Source organism: Taudactylus pleione, unplaced genomic scaffold, assembly GCF_031769625.1.
Source record: "Taudactylus pleione unplaced genomic scaffold, aTauple2 ptg000138l, whole genome shotgun sequence".
Taxonomy (NCBI): domain Eukaryota; kingdom Metazoa; phylum Chordata; class Amphibia; order Anura; family Myobatrachidae; genus Taudactylus; species Taudactylus pleione.
The window spans coordinates 5,051,375-5,068,108 of NW_028284540.1; the positions used below are offsets into that span (position 1 = coordinate 5,051,375).

Sequence of the window (16,734 nt, forward strand, 5' to 3'; positions counted from 1 at the left end):
CTTCTCCTCCCCTGACCTGCTTCCCTTCAGCCAACATGTTGCTGGAGCTTACACTGTAGCAACAAACTCACAATATTTTTTTTATTTTTGAAAACATTGATCATAAAGAGATATAATAAACATTTATTTGTTTGATCTTGGAATCTATTTATAATCGAGTCCAGGCATTTTCCATGATCTGTGTGAGTAATTTATTTATCTTTACTGCAGGGACTAATGAACAGCAAGACACATCTCTCATTACTTCCAAGTTCCAGTAGTGATGCTGATAATTATCCAAACCTATGCACTGTGATTACAATGTCTGCTGTCAACATTAATACATTCCAACAAAATTTACAGATATTGCAATGTGATTTATGCCAATATTATGTGATCAAAATCACATTAAAAAACAGATTTTGATGAATATGCTCCTTAGTTAAGGAATTAGGAGTTTACAGTACAATTCAACTGACAGAATTTAGCTGGAATGTATTAATGTTGGAGTGTTGTGAACTGCAGTTGCGAAATAGACCCAATGAATAATTACCCATTGTGACAAAACTGTCCGGGTAAGTTTTTCTCAAATGTTAAAGGTGTAATCATTGTGTGCAGGCTTGATCTTCAGTACCTTCAAATCTAATGAACTAGAGACTGAGCTTAAACTTCCAGAAGCAGTCACAGATAAGATCCCACCACTTAGACCACTCCAGTGTAAAACTAGGGTCCCAAAAATATCTTTGGAAACTAATTAGAATGTAATAGAATCTAAATACTATGAGTGGGGATCCTACTCAAAAACTGTTGGCTATGCTCATACTGACTAGCTGCCTTGTGAAATATGAGCTAGCAACCATTCTGCAAAATATATATAAGTAGAACTTCAGTATGTACTAACTTGTCTGGTTGATGCCTGGGCTTAACAAAGAAACATGCTGAATTGAAACACTAAAAAAAGGAAAAAGGGACTAAGTGCTCTATTTACTCTTCAATAATTAACCCCTCAGAGGGAAATGGTTTTAAATCTTATAAAACGTATATTCTCATCTGCAGCTGCTATCACTGATAGATGTGTGCTTAACTCTATGCCAACAACAACAAGTACAAAAAGATATGGACAGTGCTTATAGACAAAAATATTTTCATATTATATACCCATGTTGAAACATCAGTTTAGTATACTTCTATAAGATAATAAAAAAAATCTAATGAAATAAACATGATAAGATAACCACTTATTTACCGGCCGGTATAGCTACTTGCAAGCAGTATTGAGATGTATTAAAAATCAGAAACTATTGTCTGTTTTTTACTACTCACCAAGTACATAGAAGTATTTGATGGAACACTCGCTTGTGTTTCTTTATAGCTTCTTATATTTCGATTTTTAAATATTCCAGAACTCCATTAACAATCAGACATCAAATGCAATGATTATAGTTTCTAGTTGTAGTTAAGAGTAGGGAAGAATCCAAAGCAAGTCGTCTTATTAGGAAGCAGAGGGGAGGCAGTATTGTTTTGCAGAAAGGGTAGTTCGCAAGCTCCTATTTTGTTAATGCAGAAAGTTGTTTGTCCTTTCAAGAAAGTTGTAGCATTAGTAAGATTTCTCAAAGCATGCGTGCAAAATAAGTCATTCACATCACCTTTAAACAGTCAGAAGATCATCCTCTCAATGCCTTCCATAAAAGCACAATCGTAATCCTCTCTCTTGTTCAATTCCATACTTACGGCTCTCTCTGGAGATAAAGGAATTGTATGTACCAGCTGGTAAAGTAACTCTCACAATCCTTTACACGTTTCTCCACCTTTATGAAGTGTGTTCTGAGGAAGCCGCTGATTATTCATAAAGGCGGAGTAACGCATAAAGGATTATCAGAGTTATTTTGCCAACTGGTACATACCATTCCTTTATCTCCAGAGAAAGCCGTGAGTATGCAATTGAACAAGAGACAGAGGATTATGATTGTGCTTTTATGGAAGGCATTGAGGGGATGAGCTTCTAACTGTTTAAAGGTGATGTGACTGCCTTATTTTGCACGCATGCTTTGAGAAATCTTACTAATGCTACAACTTTCTGGCAAGGACTAACAACTTTCTGCATTAACAAAATAGGAGCTTGCCAACTACCCTTTCTGCAAGACAATACTGCCTCCCCTCTTCTTCCTAATAAGATGACTTGCTTTGCATTCTTCCCTACTCGTAACTACAGCTAGAATCTATAGTCATTGCATTTGATGTCTGATTGTTAATGGAGTTCTGGAGTATTTAAAAACCTAAAAATAAGAAGCTATAAAGAAACACAAGCAAGTGTTCCATCAAATGCTTCTATGTGCTTGGAGAGTAGGAAAAAACAGACAATAGTTACTGATTTTTAATACATCTGAATTGAAACACAATAGTGAAATTTAGACCACTTGACCAGAGGAAAAATTAGCTGAACAACTTAAAGACTACTGTAATATGACAGAAATGAGTAACAATGCTGCAGTATTTCCTAGATCCATGTGTAACCCTGAACTGGCAAAACTATGGGGCCTACTTATTAAAGTAAATTTACAGGAGTTTTCGAGGGATATCCGCAAATTTATAGTATCCCCTAATTATATATATAAGGGGTAATGCAGGAGATATTGCAGATACAGGAGATATCTGCTGCAGTTCCCAGTTTACGTTCGCAAAAGTATCCCCCATAGATTTCTATGAGGGCTGCTTGCTTGCCAAATTTACCAAGCACCAGTAGGCATCACATTCCGGAACATTACCCCTCCAGATGGCATTAGCTGCTGTATCTTATAGGTTAAACTTAAATTTCACAAGAGTTACCAGCACACTCCACTTGTGTATTAGCAAATCCTTCACTTCTACAACACAGCAGGGATGGGCTCCTTTAAGAGCCCCTGTCCCCTGTGGCTGTTTTTAATACATCTGGGCAATATTTCATTTTTTTATTATAATTATTGGATCTAGGACCTGATATTTAATACATGTTCCCCTATTCCCCTGTATGGGAACTTTAGTAGTTGGAAAATACATTTCTCAAGTGCAACATACAAATATTTTTTCTAAACTTGTTCTTATAAAAAATAAAAATATAATCAAGATAAATAATTACAAATTGACCTGAAAATGTCACTGAAAAAATTCTGAAAAATGTCTGAAGCATTACAGAGACCAAACGGCATGACTAAATATTCATCTCTGGTGTTTAAGGAAATTTTCTATTCATCCCCCCGTGTAATCTGCATCAAATGATACACGCCACTTAAATCTAATTTAGTAAAGATTTAAGCTCTCTACATTTGACTAAAGAGATAAATTATAAGGGGGTAAGGGACATTTATACATTAATCCTTTTAATAATGATTAACAAATTGTCAGGCCTTTCAAATGAAATTATCATCCTTAAAAAGTTTATCCATATTAATGTAAATCTGAAATTGATGTAAAAGTATTACAAAATTAATTTTTTTTTACTGGACACACCTCATAGTCTATGTCTAAGTCATCCGAATCTCCCTTAGTGCGAAAATGCTGGGTATATTTATCCACTGTGAAGTTGACTTGTTTGTTGAATCGATCTATTAGAACAGAATGCCAATGCTGGTCATCCAGGAGGCTTCCCAATGTGACCACGGTGTGAGTGTTACCAAAACGAAGCTTGGCATCCCCTGGAGGAAAAGATTAGGGATTAGTATTTGTCATATTAACAAACTAGTGAAGAGTAGCTGTATACAGAAAATTACATAAAGTTAATAAAATGTTTTCTTAGAAGATCAGGGCAATGCTTCCTGGTACTTTATACCTGTGATTTGGGACTTATGTTGATGCATACTAGCATTTGCAAACACAGGGGGACTTCCGGTTGCCCATAAACCCACCACCACCAACCGGTCTATACTGTTGATCATCTATAGTATTCAATAATAATATTATATTACAAACACTATCAAGTGTATATGGAGACCAAAATGTACATATACTCTATATGTCCATGTTTGGTGCTAGGTCCTTCTACCACTCCACAAGACTGTGATCACTGGCCATGTATATGATTCAAATATTACATACACTGCACTTTGTATGAGGTAGACTATATCATGTTTAGTGCTAATTGGACCATGGACTGGTCATGTTCACTCTAAATTCAAACATTTGTAAACCCCCATCTAAAAATTCTGCATTTACCCCTGACTTGATGACATAGGAAATCAGGCAAATAGATTACAAATTCAATCAGATATTGGAGAACAGTATAAATGTGTTAGTGTTTTGTGGACTAAAATGAACCCTATACTGTATATACTGTATGTGGCCTTTTATTTCACAAGATCTTTTAGTATCAACTTAATTTATGTTTCCATGTATCACCACATGTAAATCAATTTATATATCACCTACTTATCAAACCATTAAAACCAAACTTGTTTTAAAATGTTTAAAAGTGGTACCTCAAGTTTGAAAATTCCTGGACTGTAGAATAGACAAAAACTGTGAGGCAAATCCAAGAAAGCCAAACAGATTCTGTCGTGTCCAAGATGCTCCAAACATGTTTGAGCACAATGGCTACATTGTACAGTAGAGTATATTTTAACCATTTATCATATGAATAATCAAGTCGTGTCATTAAAAAAAGGTAAAGAAAAGTATAAAATGAAGCTATTTAAGATTTAGCAAGCAACATTTAATAGTTCATTTTAACATCATTAAGAACCAAAACCATAAACTTTAAACTGTGTATGTAAGTTTGAGAGTTAGCGTTTGATGGTAATATAAACACATTTTAAGCCCTTAAATCATCCAAGTTTTATTACGTTCTGAACTAGTTCCAAGTATTTAGCATCTCTAATTATCGAAAAAAAAATTATTGATGTAAAATTGAAGACTAGATTATACTTGCATGTGACATAGGTTTTATGGCAATTAACAGCCAAAAGAGGGGATCAACTAATCCCAAGTGTTTCTGAAAAAAAAAATTACATTTCACATTTTAATAAATAGGCACTTAATATATAAATTAGGGCATGGATATAATAATTAATAATAATAATAATAATTTTATTTATATAGCGCTTTTCTCTTTTTTAATGAAATTACTTGATTATTCATATGATAAATGTCACACTCTATCTGCACTGATATTCAAGTTACAGGTATATGGACAATTTAATTCCTCAGCAACAATATCTGAATGCAGTGCAGAGCTTGTCCGGGCCCCGATAATGCAGGGGACAATGGCAGGAGGAGTGGCCTAATCATGGGGGTGTGGCCACCCCCTATTATAAAAAAAACATGAAGAAATGACTGTTTAGGCACAGGGGGTGCGCCATGCACCCCTCAGTCTGGGACAAATCCAGGCATGATCACAATCAGTGCGATTGCTCCTACTTGCAGGCAGAGGAGATTGCTGCCCTGAGTGGGGCTTGGGAGAGAGGCTGCTTCTGCTGTCAGGTAAGAAGGGGGGGTACAAGGGTGGGCAGATCTAGGCCCCTGCAGGCCCCAGTACTCGCTCCACCCCTCTGCACCACTGTCTGAATGGCAGCATTCACAGTAACATGCTAGATAAAAAGGACAAGCAGAATTTTCTTTCCCAGAAAACACAGATAAAATGTGAAATAACTGTGTCCCCACTTGTACATGAAATCACTAGTAGTGTAATCTTTATTGGTCTTTCTTGTTAAAAATATTTGATAATTAAAAAAAGATCCAATAAATTCATCAATAACAGGGACAAGATTTTAACTGAACTCCAGAGCGCAGCTATGGTATTTTAAGGAAAAAAAATAGACAAAAACAAATCTGCCATTGAGACTAGGTTAGTTTGCAATATATCACTATGACTAATATGATATCCAAGCTCTTTATGAGGCAGGAATAGGTTTACTCATATCTGCCTACTGTTTAGGAATGTAAGGGAGACTCAAAAATTTGGGGGAGCTTTCCAGAGCACCCACAAAGTCAGTCTCTCAAATTTGCTCACTTCTCCAGAGAAGCTTGTAGTCTGGAGCTTGATTATGTAATTCATGGTGAATCGATTCCAACTACACCGACTATCTCCTGGGGGTATTTTTAATGTCAGCAACCTAAAGCCCATATACCTAGTTTACAGCTATGAGTTATGCTTGGGCTAAGTTTTTACTGAGGGTTAAGTCATTTTGGGGGTGCTCTTAGGGTTAGAGTAACTGTGACTAAGGTCTGAATACAGCAAATGGCAGAACTTAGGGCTACTCATTTACATCTTTTAGATTTTTTAGATTATTTTTAAGATTTTTAAGTTTTCCCTTAATGGATCACCCCATCCAGGAAATGTTTTAGCTGAATAAGAGTGACAGAAGGCATATTATATTCCTGGCTATGATTTAAACCCTGATGGGTGGATCATTTTACACTGGCAAAGCAGAGTTAGTATTATTATTTAGGAGGTTTATAGGAGGATTGCCCTGGGTTATACTGTTTGATGCTAAATGGGAGGTGCTTTGTGGGTGGTTTTCCTTTATAGTAGGATTCAAGAAATTACTGGTTCCCGTCTTCATTTGACATTGGACCACAGAAGTGGTGCTCTGTAGCTGCTATGATACTGACTGTACTCGCTTTGATTAGTCATTTCATTCTATGCTTTTTTTCTCCTTACTTATTCTTCCTGTTACTTTTGCTTTTTCTACCTTGTTTTATTAGCTTTATTCTATTGTTTCATCACTTTCTCTCTAGATTGGCTTTATTCTATCTGTTCTTTTGCTTACCTCTCCTACCTTCTTACTTTTTTTGTCTGTTCATGTTTTTTCTGTTAGGTCTCAGGCAAATAACTCTGTGTGCACCCCCATCCTGCTTTGATGTAAACCCTGCTGGCTGCCTTGGCACATCTGAGGCTCATCAAGTAACCAGGGACTCTGCCTGTCAGCATCCTGGGGGCTACCAGTCAGGAAAGGGTGATCAGATATGCATGTGCGTGACTGCCCACCTGACGTGGGATAAAGATCTCCCACAGGGCTGTGGGGGACTGAATATATGAACCTCATCACAAGTATTAGCACCATCTGGTGGCATGCTGGCTCCTTCAGGATCTGGCAGTGGCATCAGGAGTGCACCACTGTCTGGGGCTGCTGATTTTATGGGGGACCAAAGTGGTTCTGCAGGTGCAAGCCTGACTGGATAAGGTAATTCTGTACAAGGGTCTGGGTTGCTTGTTACTGAAAAAGGTTCTCTGGCTGAGCTTGAATTGCTGGAATTGTCATCTGCATTACAGCCTTCTGCATCTCCCTTAGGTAATGAGCCTCATACGGAACCTCTCTCATCTGATGTGTCCCGGCTGGCAGAGCTGCTCCTGGGTTCCCTCCTCAGCGTCATGGACATGTGTCATATGACACTGATGAGGAGACTCGGGAGCCACTCTGAATCTGTGCTGCATGCAGCCGCACTGACAATGCTGCTGCATGCAATCAACAGCCGCAGCTTCTGAGCACAGCCTCCATCCGGGAGGGTGCCGCTGGACACCTGTTCTCGGCAAAGTCACATCGACCCTGTGTGGGGGCACTTCTATCTATGTCTGGGGGCCCCGGGACAACCGCACCTGTTGTCCCCCTTTAATCTGGCCCTGGGGAGATAGAAATACTGTGAATGGGGCATTTCTTTATTCTCTACTAGGCTATATATTTCATTCATTTTTATTTAGGTAAAATAAATAAATAAAGCTGACCCTTTCCCCCTCCACATATGTCTGTCTCAGTGTGGTTATTTTTAGTTAAGTTAAGGGGTATCATTTATACCTGTTTTGCTTAAAGTGTGAGATGTATTCCCTCCTTATAACATTGGAGGAGCTGAGATTGATGCACACTTAACCACTTGCCTGGCATGTTCGCATCAAAATGCGACAACGCCAAGTTGGGCTTTCCCTGACATGGTTGCATCTGATGCAACTCTAACAGAAATGCCCACTAGTGGCTGCTGGAATATAATCTTCTGGAAGCTACCATGCTTAGGAGACCATGCTGGTACCTCTGCTTCATCCACAGCCGCAGTGTAAGGCATACTGACAGACTGTGATCAGTGATCACAATCTGAGCTCCCTGCTGCAGGCGCACATCCTCCAATGTGCCTCTTCCATTCTCCCAGGGCTGTAGCAGCTGCCTTCACTGCCCCCCCCCCTGGCCAGGCAGGCACACTGACAGATTGTCATCAGCGCTGTTCACAGTCTGAGCTCCTTGCCACGGCCACACCTCCCCCAAATCTGTGTCCCCCTCCCTTCTCCCAGGCAGCTGCAGTGATGGGTGATCTTCAGGAACACCCACCCCCTGCTGCTGATGTGTGTGTGTGAGTATGTGTTTATGTGTGTATGTATGTGTATACATATATATATATAATCTATATAGGTTTGTATATATATATATATATATATATATATTAGAGATGTACAGGTACAGTTTTACTCGGATTTACTTGGTTCTTTACGCCAAAATTATCGCAAGTTAGGATTTATTTTATTGGCTATCCAAAACACGTGATAGCCGATAGCCAATAAAATGCAGTTTCTGAGATCCGAATAAATCCGAGTAAAACCGAACCCCCACATCTCTAATATATATATATATATATATATATATATATATTTATATATATATATAAAACCCATCATTTCGTCAGGCCTGCCGCTCGTATTTTGGGATTTATATATATTTATATATATATATTTTGTGATGACTTGGGGTAATTAGCTCGGTAGAGGGGTGAATTTGTGCAATGTCTAAGGTGCTTAATCAGGATCCAACACAGCTTTTAGGAAACTAAATGAAAATGGTGCTTTACTTTAAGCATATTCAGGTGCAACACAAATTAACAGAAAATGATAAATGCCTAGCCCCCATTTAGGGCAAATAACTCACTTCTTCGCCCCTAACTATAATTATGCAGCTAATCTGCAAAAACAGTATCTCAGAGTCAAAGTTAATAAGTATAATTTTATTGGCAAATATGCATATTTGTTAAAAAATATTATACTTAGGTTAAAAAGCTATTATTTATATATTTATATAATGTGATCATTTTAAAAAAATTACAGATTTGGGGGTATTTTTGGAAAAAATATTAGCCAGTTACGTGGTTAAAGACTCCCATCCCTCATATCCCTTATTAGGATCTACTGGAAAATGCTTTTTCTCCATTTGTAAAAAAGCATCTTATTTATATAAAGATGTCATTAGCTGCAAATTATAAAAATCTGCAACCACATTATTAGCATTTTATTAATATACAGTACTAGAAGATGGGTATATTTGACTAATCAGTCACATAGAAAGTGTTTATATATGCAGGGCTTTGAGACCTCATTCATGGATAATGTACCATGTATTAAGTATATTCAAAATAGCCTAGAAAGAAACCATACGTAACACAAATTTTCCTCTCTTGCTAAACTTCATGGGCAAATTTGACATTTAAAGGTTCTCTGTTTATGATAGAAAGTCTGGAATACATGAATGTAACAGATGTATTTCAACTGGGGCCTCGACCAATGTATGAGCTAATTACTTGTGACATTTTACTCATTAGAAAGTAGGATTTATGAACACATTTCTGCCTCTTGGAGCAGTTAGCAGACTTGCACTCCCAGAGCAATGTCCCATTTCAAATTCAGTACGGAAATTTGACCGGAAAAAAAAATTACTTTGTTGCTTCAGTTAACCCTAATTTTTTATATGATAATTTGCAAAGCTCTATGCCAGCTCTTTGCATAATAAGGTTGTTTAGAGTATGTAAAAACTATTTATTGTTGTTTCATCACATACATCATTTAATATGTTCAGTTTAATCGCTATAGTATCATAAGAAAACAAGACAGTGACACTAGAAAATTGTTTTACACTATAGTGTAAAATCTAATACTGTAAAATATCCTATTAAAAATATCAGATACATCTGAAGTATCAGGTCTGGATGATGGTGTTTATATTTGTTAGTATAGTATTTGAAAGCTTTTTTCTGACATTTGACACTAGCTGTTTGTAAATATGTGTACATTTAGAAATTATTAAAAGATATCTTATAAAAGTGCATTTTAATGTAATAAAATGTCATGTAAATTTAACATGAAAAAGAGGGTAATTATGCCTTCTGAAAGAATGGAGCATATATAATATACAAAATATTCTCATTACTGTAGTTTCCCCTCATATATCAAAACAATGACAGTTAAGGACTATTTCATCCATAAAGAATAGATAAGTGGTAAATTAAATTTAGTCAATTAAAAATTAGGGAAAGGAAAAAACTTAGTTGGTAATTATGAAAGTTTATCATTTTTATACATTTTTTTTCCTCTATTAAAAGTTTATTATGCACCTATTAATAGTGCACATAATAGGAACAGTCACAAAGCTGCAGAATCCTTTAAATACAAACTTTGACAAAGAAACTTGCAATAGCAATTCTCCTAAATTAATTGGTTAAAAAAAATACCTAGACTTATGTAGAGAGATAATCTTCCTTTCTGTAACTCTAGAGTGATATAATCCCCACGCTGTCCTTCTCCGTGAAATAATACTCCATCACTCTGCATGGTCTTGAACTTCAGGGAAATGACATCTTTAAATGTGGTCATCAGTTTCTGATTGAACCTGTAGAGGAGGGAGCTTCTGCCATCAAAGTCAGCTACATCAGATTCTAGATAGGAAACAAACAAAGCGGCAATTGACAAGCGGTCTTGTAAGCAAACAAGCAAGGTCAATGACAATTCTGCTCGCTATTGACATGAACATGAGCAGCATCATTATTGGCTAGTATTCGGCAGTCATTGTCTTCTCTCGGTTAACTGAATCCCCCTGACAGTTCCCTTAAAGAATAAGTTTTCTTATTCGCAGTTTGTGCCCTTGTTGGTTATGTTTGCAGGTGACAAAAAGAGCACTTTATTTTAAATGGTGGAGGCAGCTGCCTCAAAATCCAATTAAATCACTTTATTAAACTCAAGTTTGTTGTTTAAACTACTTTAAAAAATGCAAATTGCATTAACCCATATCAACCCATCAGCAAATAGTTGCTATTGTCATGGTACCAGATTGACAATGACAACTAAAGTCTAATTGGATGTTATGAGCTACAGCCAACATATTTAGTATCGAAATTTAGTGTATCGCACTATGCATCTGAAATCCCTTAGAAAAATTTACACACCAAAGATTTAAAGCAAATATGTTTAATATGTAATGAATTTGATGGGGTCTCTTCAATGAACTGAATATTCTACAATTAATGTGCATTAAAATGCTCAAAAGTTATGTGCACATCCATTTCATTTAATGCAATGCGGTGTGTGTACAGTCTGCAATCTATTACTTGTTATTTCTAAAAATAATTTTATTTGTGAATATAGATATTTGATACCCCTGGCTCTAATAAGAGCATATGGACACTGTAATGTTCGAGGCTGCCACTGAGTGGAGCCAAAGAGTGCCAGAAAAGGGGGGGGCTGGCAAAAAGAGAGATTTGTTGGTTTGCACATGCACAGTGCCATGAGGCAGATGCTGAGGAGTGCAGCTGTAGAGCGGTGTGAGGTGCAGGGGTCTGTGAGTCAACACTAGGTAAGTGACAATTCTCAGGTGGTACCAAGTGCCATGGACACTGAGTGACAAATAGAATCCTCCATGCTCACTGCAGGGTGGCTGCAGACTTAAGTCAAAAGTGAGGTCCCCACCTCCTTATAAATCACATGAAATAAATATAATTAAGTCTGTGTCTGAAAAGAATTTACTCAAAAACTATGTGTGTATAATATGTAGCAATATTAGTGGAGATTCTATATGTCTAAACCGTGTGAGCTCAGGTTATAGGTATAGGATATAAATGACTCTAGACAGGAAAGGTATGTATGAAACAATCCTTTAATATGAGACACAGTGCTCCAGAATTATTTTAGCTTTGTAAGTAAAATCAAGGATAGAAAAACCTCCAATAAGATGTATTTCACATAGGATAATTTAATTTGGGATTGGAAGGTAGAGGGGGGAGGAAGGGGGAGAGAGATATGGGCAGACATAAATGGCGTGGGATGACTTCAGATGGTTGAAGTATCTGGTGAAGGGGTTCCACTAACTGTGGGATAGGAAGGACCATGAGAAAATTTAGAGTTAGAATTTCTGAGCACATCAGAAATGTCAGGAAAGGTCTGGATACACACAATGTATCCAGACACTTTAAAGAAAAACACAATAAAGACACGAGTGGCATACATGTGATAGTAAGTAGTATCCACCTACTGGAGAGGGGGAGACTATACCAAAAGGATAAATAAGGAGGAGCTGAAATGGATGGTTAGCCTCAAAATCATCGCACCCATGGGTTGAATCTTGATAACGAGGTAAAATCCATAATAACAGGTTAAATAATTCCATAAATAAGCTTATTGCGGACATGCCTATGTAGATTCACTTGCATTCCCTTCCTTGATTCTTCCTATCCCTCTTATGAACAGAGATTCTGTGCATATGGTACCCTTACAGCTACATGCTGCCATTTAGCTACCACACTGTATTATACCACATATGAACAAGTATATATAGGGTGCTGCCATCTATAGCTCAAACATTTTCTAATTACCATACTTCATATACGGAACGGCTCACCTTCGCAAAAAGTATGAATCACACATGTAGGTACTCCAATTTAGGAGGGCTCTTTGTTCCACAAACTGCCCCTCTTCCACTTCCCCTGGTATTTCCCATTCATACAGTTATTATTCTACAATAATTACAGCCAATTCACCTGCCAATAATTACAGCCATTTCACCTGTCAGTTCCCTTGTATTACACATAACATGCAAGAGCCTAATACAACCCTGTCATTTTGCAAGTTAACCAGGAATGGCCGGAGCAGTCTGACATACCCCTGTGACTTTGAAAGCAAACTAACAACATCCAGGCCAATAGCGGACAAGGAAAATGCTCCCTATTCAGACCCCGACTACATACCATGCAGGAGTTTAACACACCCTTGATACGGTGTGAGTAACCTAGTAATGACTGGGCCAATAATGGACAAGTAGGACATCACTAATCCAAACCATATATACCATGACCTAAGATGGCTGCCATTCATCCACTCCCTGAGGAAGGCCGATACGTGTTGGGAGTTAATTTATCCTTTCCACTCATCATTTCAGAACCGAAGGACAGACCTACCATTAAGTCTCCTCACCCCCTGGCCACCCAGCTGAGTCGAGTGCTCAGGGCACCTCCAGAACCCACTCCATTCTGACCATGACCTCGCAAATACTGGTCATAGGGGATGCGGGCACGCAGAGGTAAATATACTGCAGGGATGACACTAGCGAGCAGCCATACATGTTCACTTGAATACGGGCCAGACTGACAAAAAATACCAGAAGAAAGAAAATGACAGAATCAGGACACAAGTGAGGCCTCATCGGGACTATTATTTGTTCAAGATTCTTTATTTGAGACTGCTGCTCTTTCACCACTATGGCCCATATGTGCTGGAGGGACACCCACCCACAAGGACACTGTATACCAGCAGTGTCTCTGAGAGATTCACAGACTCAGCGTTTCAATGCTGCAAGCAACAGCTGTGATCCAAGGAGGATTTGTGAGTTAAAATGATAAAGGAAGACATCCCTACTGAATGTGTATTACAATATTGAGTAATTCTAATATCTGCAAGAGACTGAGCTAGAGATATATACATACTGACAACATGATAGATGTTCTGACTGAACTACCACTGAACCAGTGACTGAGTCTATTAGTATAAAGAGAGATTAAACCATTTTATGAGAAAGATTGATATAAGAGCTGATGAAGAGTGCAATTGGGACTGAGCTACTGATACTATTGAGTGCTAAAGATAACCATGCAACTAAAGTGAAACTGTATTTTTGTGCTTTGTAATTAGAAAGTGGAAGCTATTGTTCTTTGGAATCAAGAAGGACCAGCATTAGATGCTAAGGGGTCAGTGCACTAAGCCTTGAGGAGATATAAAGTGACCTGAGATAAAGTACCAATCAATCAGTTCCTAACTGTCATTTTTCAAACAAATGTTAAAAATAGGAGCTGATTAATTGGTATTTTATCTCTCCCCAAGGATTAGTACATAGACCCCCAAGTTTGTCACCTTTGCCTATTGTGGAGTACAAGTACATACATGTAATAGAGCACTGACTACCTATTCAGGCTAAAGTTTGCTAGTTTACTGAGTAATAATTTGCCTTGCTATTTCTACATATTTGTTTTATTGAGGAAGTTTCTGAATGTATAGAGTATAGTGTATTGAAGTAGTTGAGAAACCATATTTTTCATAGTTATAGCTAAAGAGGTGCAGCAGTTAGGATAAAGAATCCTTTTTAACTATTAGAGAAAATGATTACCTATTGACCATTTACTAATTACTGCATTGTATCTATCATACTGTATTTCATTTGTGTTGAATTGACAGTGATTTGTATGGTGATTATTATTTTATTCATATTGACCTCCCTGGAACCACATTATCTTACACCCCCTTTAGTAAATATACTACTTTTTTCTATTTGTCACATTATATAATTTTACTGTGTTTATTGGGCTAGCCTCTCTGCTGCAGCTTGAGAAGGATAAGCTTGTGAAGTTGTAAGACCCACTGGAGGTGCTGTCTCAACTGTAAGGTACCATCTAAACCTAACTTATCTGTGCCCACACCAACAAAAGGGGTACCAGAAATATATCACAATTTTCACAATGGAAATCCTTACATTTGAATGTACTTTAAAATTATGCATATAGATTAATACAAAATACTAGAAAGTAAAGGATAATTCCACCCCAATATTCAAATTCTGCTTTGGGTGGAATATTGTAAGTAAATCCCAGTCTCAAAGGGTCTATGTACCAGGTGTCTGTTGTTCAGGAAAGCTCAAAAAGTCTGAATCTAAACACCTTTTAAGACTGGGTTATACTTTAAGTATCCTACCTAAAATCAAAAATTTAATAGAAGCAGTTATATTATTGTTTTTCTTCATTTTACAGTGGTATTTATATATTACACTGGTAATTCAGTACAAAACATCTTCAATTAGAAATTATTATTTGGAAACTGAATTTAGATGAGAAACAGTTGCCCTTATAGTTAAATAAATTAATATGCAAGTGGACACTGTATATTTAAATTTACCATATGTTGGTTCTAATATATATATAATAAATTTTGTCTAAAACAAAAACCCAAATATGAAAACCTCTGTATCCAAGTGAAACAGGGAACAGAGTATATTTAATTGTTCACATCAGTTCCTGACCCAGTGGTTCCCAAATTTTCTTGAATCACAGCACCCTAGAGTTTACATTTTTTTTTCATGGCACACCAAAAGTTTCTTATTGAGAAATTCTGCAAAAACTAGTCAATTGTGCTTATCTGTCATCCATATGTTCAGTTATGTGGTGGTGGAAAGGGTTGAGCTTCTGTTTGCGCACATATTTTATGATCGGAAGCCACCAGATCTGGTTTTGCCAATCGCATAGACCATAAAGATTTTGATTTGGTCCTGGACCACCAACCAGTGGCACTCCTGCAAGTGCCCTGAGACGCGGAACCCAATTTGGGAACCACTGTCATTACCTACTGGAGGTTGCACCCTAAATTCTGTACAACACTAACATTAGCCTACTAGTGTGTCTTTGAACTATAGTAGAAAACTCTTGAAAGCATAAGGACAATATACACACTGACAGGCCATTGGTCCAAGTGGAACTCATGACCCCAGCAATGCAAACCACCTCACTGACCCAGTCTAAAGCAGAATGCCACCATACTCTCCACCATAAATCTTTACATGTTTTAAGAAGAAGGCAGCCCAAACTATTGATGTTAATTGAAGTTAAACAACAAACTCATAAAAACAGTGGCCCTTGTGGTCACCTTACCTACAAATACTGTAGAGAATTGGTATATATTCTGCTTACCTACTCTACCAAATACCTGGAAAGGTAGACAAATCTACCACAGGTCCCTTACTGCAGCCTGCTGCCTTCGACTACTCTAGTAGTTGGCGGTTTGGGCAACTTGATAACATGATTTGCACTAAATCACATCATCATGGCCTTGCCCTATGCTTCACAATTCTGGGAATTGCAACTTTTTTAGTGATTGTGGCACCAAGCCCCCAAGCACTGCCAATACATGTCCCCCACACCTCTCACCTGGATGCCCACTCCCAGAGGGGAGAGCCAGGATGTTGGCAAGTATGTTCTATATTGGTTCTTCTTTTGCTAGTGAAAAGTGGTGCATGGGTGGGGAGGGCGACACAGATAGCACAGGTGTGTTTGTTACGCCCCTTAATTCTTTAGACCACGTGCACGATAGCTTAGTAATTGCCTGAAATGAAATTGACAATATATTCTTACTTACACTGTATTTTAGGTCTCAATAGAGTTTTTACAAACCTATTCATCAATTTATTTTAGGGGCTGGGTCCATATTAAGACAACACACTTGTTTTCTTAGCTTTTAATTAATAAAACAATAAAATACAATAACCATTACCTGCCCTAGTACATCAGTTTTAGAGTAAAATATATGCAAAACAATGTGGAATCTACAGTAATTGATTGTTTGAGGAGCTGAAGGAGGAGATTTTGTGTCAGTCTTTGATGTAGTAAATCAGCCAGCAAGCATATACATAAAAGAATGATCTGACACCATCATTTGCATGCAGTATATTCTGCTGAATTGAGCAAATTTCCCTGGTTGCTAAAGAAAAATAATGATTGAACGAGCTCTGG

General features: G+C 37.5%; 1 protein-coding gene across 1 annotated transcript in view; it reads right to left on the minus strand.

The window, feature by feature from the left end:
* Positions 1 to 16,734, minus strand: part of CNTNAP5 (contactin associated protein family member 5) — a 621,635-nt gene that overhangs the window by 318,952 nt on the left and 285,949 nt on the right. The window contains exons 5-6 of the mRNA XM_088473678.1: positions 10,429 to 10,632; positions 3,466 to 3,650 (exon numbers count right to left, since the gene is read on the minus strand). Of these exons, the coding sequence (XP_088329804.1) occupies positions 3,466 to 3,650; positions 10,429 to 10,632 (389 nt within the window). The remainder of the gene's footprint in view (positions 1 to 3,465; positions 3,651 to 10,428; positions 10,633 to 16,734) is intronic.